Source organism: Anomaloglossus baeobatrachus, chromosome 4, assembly GCF_048569485.1.
Source record: "Anomaloglossus baeobatrachus isolate aAnoBae1 chromosome 4, aAnoBae1.hap1, whole genome shotgun sequence".
NCBI classification, from domain to species: domain Eukaryota; kingdom Metazoa; phylum Chordata; class Amphibia; order Anura; family Aromobatidae; genus Anomaloglossus; species Anomaloglossus baeobatrachus.
The window spans coordinates 26,827,000-26,840,578 of NC_134356.1; the positions used below are offsets into that span (position 1 = coordinate 26,827,000).

The following is a 13,579-nucleotide window of genomic DNA, read 5'->3' on the forward strand; positions in this document are numbered from 1 at the left end:
CAAACACACCCCCCCCCCCGTTTTTCCGTTTTTTTCTCTCCCAGACTGATTCCTGTTAAAGCATCTATCATTAACCCACCAAAGCCAGTTTCCTTTTAAATCGTATAGGACACATTTTCCTACATGAAAGTACCCCATTATTGCTAGCAACCTTATTAGCTTTCATCTTAAAAGCCCGGTAGACTTTTAATATATAGAATGAGCTGTTAACCTGACCCTATATGCCGTAAATACAGTATCAGGATCAAGCTTAGTACATTGGTAAAGTCAGGTTATCCCCTACAATACAAGTGTTTACTATGAGAAACTACAGCTTTTAATATGCCCTGAACAATGGTTATTATTCCCATCAGTGTGTGCAAAATTTGGGAATGTGGAGGGCAACAGAAACATAATTTGGGTAGAAGCAGAAATAACAGGGAGAAATGACTCGCCCACCCCAGGGCTATGGGACACCCGGTGCCGGGCCGGACTAGTCCGGGGGTCGTCAGTGGTGGCGGGGCCTGACTCCGAGGCCCTGGTGGGTGTCAATTAATATGGCTGGTGACGTAGGGGTAATTAAAGTGTATATTTGTCGTGACGCCACCTGTGGTTTGCGGCTATTAAGCCGCCGCTGCTGTGTGAGGCCTCCGGGGTGATGGAACAGGCCACCAGCTCTGAAGCTATCTGTGGCCCTGGAATCCCTTCGTTCCCTGCTTGGTGTCACCTGGACCCTCTGAGTCCCATGGTCTTCACCAGGAAGAGTCACTTTCTTCTTTCTTTAGCTCCTGCCTGACTAGAGCTCTTTTTCTACTCTCTGTTTCTCTCCTTCTCTGTTGCTTTCTTTCTCTGTTGCGGACACTCTGAACTCACAGAGCTCCTTTCTCTTTCACAGCTACATGCTGTCTCCTCACTCTCTCCCTCTCTGAGGTAAACTGAAACTCTGACCTTCCTCTCTGCTCTACACTCGGCTGGCTCTTCCCACCCCCCGGTTGCTAAGCTACCACCCTATGGGAGCAGGGATGGGTCTTACGACCCCTCCCAGCATGCAGCATGGGAGGGTTGCTGCCACTGTCCCTGGTCCCAGTGTGTGCTTAGCAATGGGTATAGTGCAGTTTTACCTGTGAACTGGCATGTACCCCTTTCCTTACCCAGGATGGGACATCACACCTCTGACTGGGGTGCAATGTCTCTGTGGCGACGGAAGCCTCAGGGGCGCCACAGAAACCTATCACAAGCAGGAGGCACATACGCCTCTATAGTGAGAGCCAGGAGATTACAATCACCAAAGGACACCAGATCTATCACTGTCACCGATCTATAACTGACAGCCCCTAGATGACTACATTATGGGATGAAGAACCAAGATGGAGAACATTGAGCAGCCATATATAGCACATCAGCTCACGCAGCTATTCACAGGATATGTAGAAAAGCCTCTACAACATCTCTTTATAAGAGCCTGTCCTCTACTATGTAGGCAAAGCAGGGAAAATATTGCTTGAATACAATTTTTAACTGTGGTTTAAAATCTGTTATGTTAAGGATTTTGTACAAATCTTTATATGCAAACCAAAGCCTCATTCAGTTGTCTATTTAGAATCAATATTACAGGCACAAGGCCCATTTAATGACCCAAACTAAGAGGATCATACATATATGTGATGCTGTTAGTTCGGCTCGGAACATTAGCAATCAGATCTGGGGAATTTTTATCTGTAATAGAGATTGGATAGGGAATGAATGGAGCGGTCACCGAGCGTACATACTGACGCTCTATTGTAAACGCTGGTGGTGCTGATGGTTCGGGTCTCTGCAGTTGGACTCCACGAATCAATATATTATCACATATCCTGTGGATAACTGATAGATTTTTTTCACCAGATAAACCCTTTGATGATTTACTTGTATAAGAAATGCAGCTTCATGTTCTGTGATCTCTACTTTAAACCAGAGCTTGGCCCAAATGTACAATGGGTCCTCCATGTATTGTTATTCTGCAGCTTTGGGACATTGGTGACACTTTTGCAATGGCGATACCTCATCAGTATGCAAACTATTACTATGCCATATTCATGCTAATATGTTCTGGTATATGCCCCCTTATATGCTGGTACATGCCTAGTAATGTGATATATTATGGTATACCTGCTTATGGGTTATAGTGATCTTAGGATCAGTACATACATGGGAGAAATGCCATAGATCTAAATATGCCATTGCAGGGGGCTACTGACCATCAATAATGAGGTCTGAGCTGCCACTCAATAAGGAGCGATGATTATACTGTTCCCACTTAATGTAACATGGTGGAGTCACGGGACAACGTCGGATACCCATTCCACCCGATAGTATAGGAGCATAAAGGGTTCCCATTTCCTGGCAGTAGACACGTGCATACAGGCAGAGGAGGAAAAAGCTGTGGAGCCTAGGAGAAAGGCTTGTGACTTTAGATAGCTAGCAAGTGAGGGTGAGCAACACTCATTATGAAAGAATATGCAATAGATCTAAATATGCGATTGCAGGGCATTACTGACCATCAATAATGAGGTCTGAGCTGCCACTCAATAAGGAGCAATGGTTATACTGATCCCAGTAAATGTACTGGATTTCTGGTAACATGGTGGAGTCATGGGACAACGTGGGATGCCCTGATAGTATAGGGAGCATAAAAGGTTCCCATTTCCTGGCAGTAGATAGGGAGAGGAGGAAAGAGCTGTGGAGCCTAGGAGAAAGGCTTGTGACTTAGCTAGCTAGCAAGTGAGGGTGAGGAACACTCATTATAAAAGTTACTAAAGAGGGATACAGAGTCCCATGAAAAGAGCTCCAGACGGAAGTTGCTTTTCCATGGTACATATAACGTTAGTCCCTCGGTGGAATAAGGTTCCTGGAGAAGATTTCACTTTGACGCATTTTTGTGTCTTTTTTTAAGTCGCAGAAACTAAAGCAAAAAAAAGAGCATTTTTCATTTATCGGAAAATTCATGAACCGCGTGAACAATTTTGAAGACTTTGGAGCAAGAAACAACATGGAATACAAGACAAAAAAAATAAAATGGACTCCATGAAATCATAAAATGATGAATGCGGCCCATCGTTTTCTTAGATGTTTGTACATTGTGTTTACAGGGGAATCATATCCCACTGTAGGTTACATTAGGTGAATATATTTCTTCCCTGAAGCCGCCTCTCCCAGATGACTCCAGCATTTAGTAAGGAGAAATTTTTATAAAATTTCCCCCAGTTCACCGCACACACAATAAAAACACCAGCAGTAATGTGCAATAATATACCATTTATTATCAGCAGTTTTATCTGTAGTTATTCAATCATTTGTCTTATCATTAATTAGTCATTTTTATTTATTGCAGTAAAAAAAAATCATTTTTTTTCATCTGGAAACCATTAACAAGAAGTTGTTGTCAGATCCTCATATTCTTATGAGTATTCTTATAACAGTATGACAATATACAGTTATTCTGGCCACCACTAGGGGGAGCTAAATGTTTAAAGATTTATGCAGCACTTTCTGGACTTAAAAGGGTTTTCCACTTATAGAAAACTGGTTCCCAAACGTTTCCCACCCTGTAACATACAGTTAGACAGTACTCGCCCTCCCGCTGTTCGGCACCAGTTCTCCACCGCAGCTTTGGTTTCTGTGTTTCGGCTGCAGAGGTGACACTGACTGCAACGCACATCGCTATGACCTGACGCTTGACCAGGGGAGGGGGGAGTACTGTCTATGTTTGTGATTTTACATGCTGGGAAAGGAATAGAGATCACTTTTCTATAAGTGGAAAACTCCTTTAATGACAGCTGTATAAATCTTTATGCCGTGATCTCCTCTTCGTAATGGCTGAAAGTAGCGGCTGTTACAGTCATATAGCTATTAGGGTACAGGCAGGAGCCGGCGGTGGTGACTCTGGCCTCATAGTACTCGGCTATGCTACTAGTGATTTCAATATTCAGAAAGCGCCACCTTCATGTGCTCAATGTGCTGCCTACACAGGATGAAAATAACAGGATCTGTCACCAGCAACTCATGTCATCATAACAGCAAATGGATCCAGTTCTACTAATTATCACCAGAGCTGAGCCTGTTGTACACATGGGAAATGTTGTCTCTTTTCTATAGTATCTGTCTTTAAAGGGAATCTGTCAGCAGCATGATGTAGGGGGAAAAAATTCTGAATCCAGGGATGTGTCACTTGCTCAGTAGCTTGCTGTAATTTCAATTAATCAGTGTTTTATCAGCAGGACATTATCACTAGAGGACTAGGTTTCATGTGGTAGTCAGTCCAGCTAAACTATGTAACCCCGCCCCCAACAACTGATTGGCGGCTTGCTGACAATGTATAGTCTACACAGGATGCTGCCAATCAGTGGCGTGGGTGTGGTTATATAAAGCTCAGCATTCCAAACTCTGCTCCATCTACAGCAAAGAAAACAGGGATTCTATCTAAACTGTACAAAGCAGTCCAGTAAGTGACACATCCCTGGAATCAGGCTTTCTTCCCCTACATCATGCTGCTCCCAGATTACATAACAAAAACCTGCTGACAGATTACATTTAACTTTTTGAAAAAATTAGTGTGCACTCAGCCCAGTTTTACTTAGAGGTGCTAATGAGGGGGACCTTGGTCCACAACATCTATATTGGAAATAACACTGCACTCTCTCTCTAATTAACAAGACAGAATAACGGATTTGCAAAAACTCAGTGTAAATTTATTTTTGGCGACTAATGTAGGAGACGTTTAGGCCTCACGGGGCCTTTTTCATGTCCAGTCGCTCCAGAATAGAGAAAAGCAGATTCCTGAAATGTGATGAGTGAAAGAAAAAGTATCTATCCAGTCTACTGTGTAGGGAATCCCAAAAATGCATATCCTGGGAAGGAGGCGAAAAAGGTGTCCCTATCGAAAATCTGACAAGGAGAGAGAAATAGATGCGCTGTGTAGCACCCAGTGGTAATGGTGGAAATTAGTTACTACCCGGAGGCCGCTCACCTGATGGGGTTGTGCACCCTTGCACAACCCAGATTAAGGCGAGGATTAGTCCACAAGGAGACCGCTGGAGACTGGACCTTTTGCAGAGCCTGGAGCCAGCGTGGATCGAATTCCTTCGGGTAGGTCATGTGAGCGCGCGCGACCGGAAGTGCAACACCGCAGGTGCCTTTAAAAGAACTAGAGGTTTATCCCAAGATTCTTGCATTAATAAGATAAGTATGGGGACAAAAAAAGATAAGGGTATTTTACACGCTGTGATATCGGTACCGATATTGCTAGTGAGCGTACCCGCCCCCGTCAATTGTGCAACACAGGCAAATCGCTGCCCGTGGTGCACAACATCGCTAACACCTGTCACACGGACTTTCCTTCCCTGCGACGTCGCTCTGGCCGGCGAACTGCCTCCTTTCTAAGGGGGCGGTTTGTGCGGCGTCACAGCGACGCCACACGGCAGCCGTCCAATAGAAGCGGAGGGGCGGAGATGAGCGGGACGTAACATTCCGCCCACCTCCTTCCTTCCGCATTGCCGGTGGACGCAGGTAAGGAGATATTCGTCATTCCAGCGGTGTCACACATAGCGATGTGTACTGCCGCAGGAACGACGAACAACATCGTACCTGCAGCAGCAACGATATTAAGGAAATGAACGACGTGTCAATGAACGATTTTTCACATTTTTGCGCTCGTTGCTTGTCGCTCATTGGTGTCACACGCTGCAATGTCGCTAACGGCGCCGGATGTGAGTCACTAACGTCGTGAACCCTGACGATATATCGTTAGCGATGTCGCAGCGTGTAAAGCACCCTAAACAAAGATGACATCCAACTTCAATAAATGGAGTCTTGTGACAACATTTTGTCGTTCTAGAAAGGTCATACAGGGATTACTGAACAAATTTTGGTTCATCTTAAGAGGTGATCCTATACTCTCAAAAAACTTACCAGAGAAACCCCTGATCATCTATAGAAAAAACAAATGCTTACGTAATATGCTAACTCCCAGCAACATATCAACGAAATCAGTCCCTAATAAAGACAAAGCCATTCTGAACAATGGTAATCAGGACAAGGACAATTTGGGCTGCCATCCTTTGGCATACCGAAGTGTTTCTGTTGTGGTATTATTATTAAGGGAGCAAAATCCTTTACTTTTCATACAACTGGTATGACCTACCCCATTAATCATAAGCTTAGCTGTCAATCTACCGTATGTATGTGGTTTACCTCTTAGAATGCACATGCAGCCTTCAATATGTGGGCCTCACTGTGCAAGCCATGCATGCCCGACTCAACAAACACAGGCATAATATTCAAACAGGCTATTAGCTTCATAGCCTGTCCAAACATTATAATATTTTCCATGGTAGAGACCCCAAACTAATGAAAATCACTATTAAAGATAGGATAGCTGATACCGATCCTAACCGGTTTAACAGCTTAATAAAAAAAAAAAAGAGAGCTGCTAGATTTTTAAATTGGGCACGTTAGCACCCGAGGGGCTTAATCTTACCATTGACAATGTCGCAAAACATTAATATAATATTCCTCTTTAGGTTAAATGATTTCCTTTCCCCTCTCTATTGGTTATTAGGGACTTCCAACAAGGTGCTTACTGCAAAGTTTTTTACAAGTTTTTTACACGTGACGACACGTCTATCCGTGTACATTATTGATGCACACATATTGGCATGTCCTCACCTTTTTATTATATTTTTTATTACATGATTTGTCAATTTTATTTTATTTTAAATTAGCATGTGGATTTTAGTTTTATTGTTTTGTATGTAATTTTTACCAGTGATTTAATGGTTAATCCTGAATCAAATCAGGCTTAGGCCCCTTTCACACGTCAGTGATTCTGGTACGTTTGTGCTTTTTTTTCTACGTACCAGAATCACTGACATACGCAGACCCATTATAATCAATGGGTCTGCTCACACATCAGTGATTTTTCACTGAACGTGTGTCCGTGCAGCGTGCACCCTTGGCCGTGATTCTGCACGGAGACAAGTCAGTTTTTGTCTGGCATCACTGATGACCCACGGACCACACTATGGTGTGATCCGTGTGTGATCAGTGAAACGCGTACAAGAAAATCACGGACATAATAAATATTACAAATTTTCAACTTACCTTGCCTGCTATTCACTCTGCAGCCTCTGCTTTCGGCAGCTCCTGCCTGGCTCATGAATATTCATGAAAGCAGGAACTGCCGACCAGGAAGAAGCTGCTGAGAGCGGTGGGCGGACGCTGCACAGCCGAGGAGTTCAGCACCATGGACAGCAGCAGTGAAGGCAGGTGAGTATTGTCCATATGCAATCACGGGATCACGGATTGCACATGGACAACCCACGTGTGCCGTGAATCAAGGAACACGGAGGGACATGTGCGTGTTTTACACGTCAGTGAAGAACGTCAGTGTTTTTCACTGACGTGTGAAACAGGCCTTAGGCAGTTATCCAATTGGTAAACATTTCCTGCTTTATATGTGGTTTCCATTATCCTACCCTCTAATCACCTGATGAAGACAGCAATCAGCTGTTGAAACGTGTAGTGGCCGTTAGAGGGTTTTCAAATAAAAGGTTTGTTTATAAAATTTACTCACCTAGTCCTCCTGCTTCCTAGCGCTCATATCTGACCGCCATCTTGCTATCCACCTATCGAGAGTCTGACACGGACATTAACCCCTAATGGTCTAATGACCGTCAGACAAGCTATCAGAACGATTTTTGGGATTCCCTAGATGACATGCCATGACAGCCGAGGACCTACGGAAAGTACACATACCGGTCAAGCTGATTTTCCTGTGATGTTCAGCTACAAGCCGTGATTTTTACCTTACACAACAATAATGGAGCATTGCTGTACATAGAACAAGCGATCGCAGGGTCAGGTCCGTTAAACAAAGTAACTTAACATGTTAAAAAAGAAAAGAAAAAAATATATAAAAATGTAATCCCCCTCCTTTTTCTTAGTTAAAAATAAAAGTAAAAAATAAAAAAATATAAAAATGAAAAATTATATATATAAAACGGAAATTAATCAGCCCAATCTGCATTTGGCTTTTTTCCCATTTTCCCTAACTTTATATGGTAAAATTAATGATGTCAACAAAATCTACAACTAGTTGACAATATTAAGGGAATCTCGACTAGAACCAAAACCCATAAAATAGGACTTAATGCCGATGATATCATTCTTTCATTATCTGATCCCTCTACATCTATACCTGAATTACTCAACCTTCTAAATGAATATTCAAATGCCTCCTTTTACAAACTAAACAAAACAAAGTCTAAACTCCTTCCTTTCTTTCTTGACTTTCCCACCACTAACCTGCTGAAATCTTTATTTTCATTTTCTTGGGAAGATTCTAAAATTGATTATCTTGGTATTCAAATAATGAAAAACCCTCATACTATGATTTCTACTAACGTCAACAGAGTAATTGAAATAATTAACACTGATATCAACATGGCCCAAAAATATGATCTTTCTTGGTTGGGGAGACTTGCCACTTTTAAAATGATTGTCCTTCCTAAGATTTTATATCTGTTCCGATCTATTCCCTTGATATTTCATATTAAATTCCTAAATTCCTTCCAAAAGATCTTAAATAATTTTATATGGCATAACAAGAAAGCTCGAATATCTAAACTATATCTAGTTAAACACAAAAATAGGGGGGGGATAGGGCTCTCAGATATCCATGCGTATTATATCACCAACATACTAAAACAGAGTCAACTTTGGGTAAAGGAATCTTATTCTCTTCCCTGGGTGGATTTGGAAATGTTCTCTAATAATTATAGTCATTTAAAAAACCTCATTCTCCTCCACCTTTCTTTCCCATTTTTACCTTCTCCCGATTCGCCAACTATAGCTGCCACCCTCCACGCATGGAAATATATAGCAAAACAATCGAAACATCCCAATAAATACGAAAATGTCAAAAATGTCTCTATACAATTTATAGCACTTTTGTCCAAGATTAAAGTCCCAGCCTCATGGCAAAACTCTAAATTACGAATCTTAAGCGACCTACATGATGGTGCCGATTTTATTTCATTCTTGGATTTGAAAATTAAGCACAAAATTCTTGACTCTGACTTCAAACTATTGCTCTTTCTTAGAGATTCCATTCGGAGATTACTTAATAATAAATATCCCCTCCCATCTTTATTAGATGCTTTATTCTGTAATCCTAGGGACAGCAGGGCCTGGAGTAGTAAATTGATTTATCAATATATTATAGGAGATTATTGCTTTGAAAAAACAATCTTTTCTCGCTTGGGAAAGGGACCTCGGTCAAACATTTCCAGACGAAGACTGGCAAGATGCTATAAAAACGACTCACTCTGCAAGCATATGTTCTTCTGCTCTGGAAATACACACCAAGCTCATGACGCGATGGTACCTTTCCCCAACTAGGCTACATCAGATTAATAATAATATTTCACCATATTGTTGGAGAAATTGTGGCGGTAATGGGGACCTTTTCCATCTTTTCTGGGGATGCCCAATCTTAAAAACCTTATGGACTGGTATTTCAAACTTGATAAATCAAATTACCAAAACAAATATTGTGATCACCCCACAACCAGCTCTTTTATCTTTAGATGCCAAATTAATTGACCCCATTTTTAGATCCATTGTAATTCATATCCTTCTCACAACAAAGAGTAGTATAGCTGCCAACTGGAGGAATATTTCTCCCCCCACCCTTAATCAAATTATTGAAAAGGTTGCCATACACAGAAACTATAAAAAGCACTATGCCACCTTCAATAATCAATATACTCGCTATTTCAAAGTTTGGCACCCCTGGGACACTTATCGATCGGAAGTCACCTGATTTGCATACTTAAATAACTCACCTATGTCAAGTGTTACTATTCTCAAACATATGGTTCTGGTATTTAATTTTTCATGGTCATTTTACATAGGTACATTTTCTTGTATATACGTTTTGTATAAGGTTTATAGTTTTGCAAATTAATAGCTTGTTCTCCTTTTCCCTCTACCCTTTTTTTCGCATTTCCCTTAATCCTAATTTCCCTATTAAATTGCTACACCTTCCTCCCCTTCATTCCTTCACCAATCCTTTCCCATACCTCCTCACCTGAAAGATATTTTATGCTAAATATTTACAAATGTCACCATTTAATCGCTGTTTCAGCTCAACGAATCTCTCTAATTTTCCCCTTCCTTTTATTTTTGTTAAAAACCTTAATAAACACATTTTAAAACACAAAATCTACAACTAGCCTTACAAAACACAAGCTCTTATACGTCTATGTTGGCAGAAAAATAAAAACGTTATGAGAATTAGAAAATTGGAAGGAAAAAATTAAAATGCAAGAATCTAAATTGTTTGAGTCTTTAAAGAGTTAAATCTAAATAATCCTAAATTTGCATTATCTAAGAATTAAACGCTATTATTACATATGATCGGATTTCTTTTTTTCTTATTGATTTTTACATTTGATTGTAATTTTTTAAATTTTATCTTCTATACATGATGATGGGGGCGGCCATATTGTCTGAGCTGCTGCTATTTTCTGTTAATGTCACTCAATGATTTGCTCCAGACCAGACACCAGGATGGAGAAAACCATTGTCTGGAGAGGACTTGTGGGCATACTTTGTGTCCTGTGCAGAAATCCCTGTGTGGGGAGGGGGCAGCTGTGTCCATCAGTTATTGTCAATGGTGGGTCCTGCATTATCGTCCTCCAGCTTTATACCAGAGGTGTTACCTTACACTTCATTTCCTTCCTGTGTTGATAATGAGACTGCTGAGAAGTGATCTCTGTGGAAAATCTACTGTTAAGGTCAGTGGTCTCAGGAAACACAGGAAGATTTCAGGAGGCTCCGGAGGGAAATGTATTTTATGTCATAGAAATCAGAAAATGTTTACAATGAAAGTTACTTTACAAATAGGGAATTTTTTGATGTTTCTTTCCTGTTATGTTCTAATCATCACCCAGTTATCTACATAGTGACCGTCAATATATACCCTAACTACACCTAGTGCAGCATGAAGGGGCTCGGAGAAGGCGGCAGTGAAGGTGTGTAAGTGTCTGATGGGGTCACACAGCTCATAAAAGGACAACTGCCCGGCCTCATAATCCAGACAGATCCTGACTCTATCACTGGAGATCTTGTCAGGTAACTGGATCTCTTCACTGTCATGTATCACTGAATACTGATTATTATATCTCCCCAAACTCCAGGACTTGTTATTATAGCCAATGTATGACTGATCTCCCCTCCTGTCTATACTGGGATAACACATCCCCACACACCATATCCCTGATCTACTGCTCTCCACATCCCAGTAATGTCGTCCTGAGGTAAATCCCCTCCTGCTCATCACCTGATTATACTGAAATCTCTCTGCTGTTTCTGGACGATTCTGTATTATTTGTGTCCTGGTTGCAGTTTTCAGGTCGTCTGATATAAGGAGATTATTACCAGCTGTGTTTACATCCAGTAATATGTCTGCAGGATCCTCCACATAGATCCCCCTCCTTATACCTGTTATTACCTCACATAATGTGTGTAATGTGTGTGAGATCACAGCCACAGACAGGTCATCTCCATCATGGAGCTGTTTATCATGTCCCCCTGTGTCCTCATCACCTCCCTCCTCCTCAGGATCACACAAGTCCCCGGTGTCTGGTTCCTGTAAGACGGTCAGTGGATCAGTCATGTTACACAGCTCCTCAATGTGCCTCATCTTCCTGGACAGCTCGTCCTTCTTTATCTCCAGCTGATGGATCAGAGCAGACAGTGACAGTGACTCTTCCTTTTCTTGCCTGGAGATCTCACTCAGGACCTTCTTCTCTAGGTCGTCCACCCGTCTCCTGATGTCTGTACACAGGGCAGTGACTCTCTTGGCTTCTCCAGCTGCTTTTTCTTGAGCTTTTCTCCAGCACTCCTCCAGACTCCGGACTTTTTCCTCAGTCTTCTCTTTCTTTGTGGTCAGTTGATGGAGAACATTTCTCAGTTTCTTCTTTTTCTTCCGTGAGGCCTCATCCAGTGACTCCATTTTATGTCCTTTATGTTTCCTAATCAAACTGCAGGACACACAGATACAGACGGCATCCTGAGTACAATAATACTTTAAAAGTTCCTTATGGACAGAACATTCCCTTTTCTCCAGAGAAGTGCTGGGATCAGATAAGATGTGTTGCGGTGATTTGCTGTGAGCCCTCAGGTGTTTCTCACACAGAGAAGCCTCACAGTGTAGACAGGATCTAACAGCAGGTACAGGAGAGTCCACACAGTAAGTGCAGCAGATCCCGGTGATCTCCTCTTGTTTTTTCTGAGTAACCAGGAATCGTTCTGCGACATTATGAAGATATAAGTTCCTCATCAGCGCCGGCCGCTCCTGAAACTCTTCTCTGCATTCAGGACAGGAATAAACTCCAGACCCGTCCTGTGTATCCAGCACACGATCAATACAGACCCGGCAGAAGTTGTGTCCACATCTCAGCATTACAGGATCCTTAAAAGTAGATAAACAGATGGAGCAGAGAAGCTCGTCACTCAGATCAGCAGATGCCATAGCTGACGGAAGAAGGAAGAAAAGAAACTCAATGTGTCTTATAATACTTAGCAATGTTTTAGATACACCCATTCATTTAACTCCTTAATGGGAATCCTTGTGAGAATACCGTGATATAGGGGCAGAAACCCTGATTTCAGAGTTGTGTCACTTACTTTACTAGGTCCTTTATTTATTTATTTTTTAAAAACTGTTTTCTGTGTTGCACAGCTACAAGTTTTCTGAATGCTGAGCTCTGTATAACCCCACCAAGACCACTGATTGGCAGCAGTCAGTCTACAATGTACATAAGCAGAAAGCTGCCAATCAGTGGTGTGTACAGAGAGAACTAAAGAACAAGAAAAGCAAAATAGGGTGATACCATAACACAACTGTGCATAGAGAAGGGATGTGCGCTCACCAGATTAAGTTGTGTATCACATAAGAACTTTAGAGTATACAGTGCCTACAAGTAGTATTCAACCCTCTGCAGATTTAGCAGGTTTACACATTCGGAATTAACTTGGCATTGTGACATTTGGACTGTAGATCAGCCTGGAAGTGTGAAATGCACTGCAGCAAAAAAGAATGTTGTTGAATTCCAAGGCCATCAGAGACAAGATCGTGGCGGGTCACAAGGCTGGCAAGGGGTACAAAACCCTTTCCAAGGAGTTGGGCCTACCTGTCTCCACTGTTGGAAGCATCATCCGGAAGTGGAAGGCTTATGGAACTACTGTTAGCCTTCCACGGCCTTGACAGCCTTTGAAAGTTTCCTCCCGTGCCGAGGCCAGGCTTGTCTGAAGAGTCAAGGCTAACCCAAGGACAACAAGGAAGGAGCTCCGGGAAGATCTCATGGCAGTGGGGACATTGGTTTCAGTCAATACCATAAGTAACGTACTCCACCGCAATGGTCTCCGTTCCAGACAAGCCCGTAAGGTACCTTTACTTTCAAAGCGTCATGTCAAGGCTCGTCTACAGTTTGCTCATGATCACTTGGAGGACTCTGAGACAGACTGGTTCAAGGTTCTCTGGTCTGATGAGACCAAG

The 13,579-nt window shown here is 42.1% G+C and overlaps 1 protein-coding gene across 1 annotated transcript; it reads right to left on the bottom strand.

Annotated features, from left to right (window-relative positions):
* Window positions 1-10,948: 10,948 nt before the first annotated feature.
* LOC142301098 (E3 ubiquitin/ISG15 ligase TRIM25-like) lies at window positions 10,949-12,571 on the bottom strand. The gene has a single exon (XM_075342117.1). The coding sequence runs from the start codon at window positions 12,551-12,553 to the stop codon at window positions 10,949-10,951; it is 1,605 nt and encodes a 534-aa protein (XP_075198232.1). The 5' UTR covers window positions 12,554-12,571.
* Window positions 12,572-13,579: the final 1,008 nt, after the last annotated feature.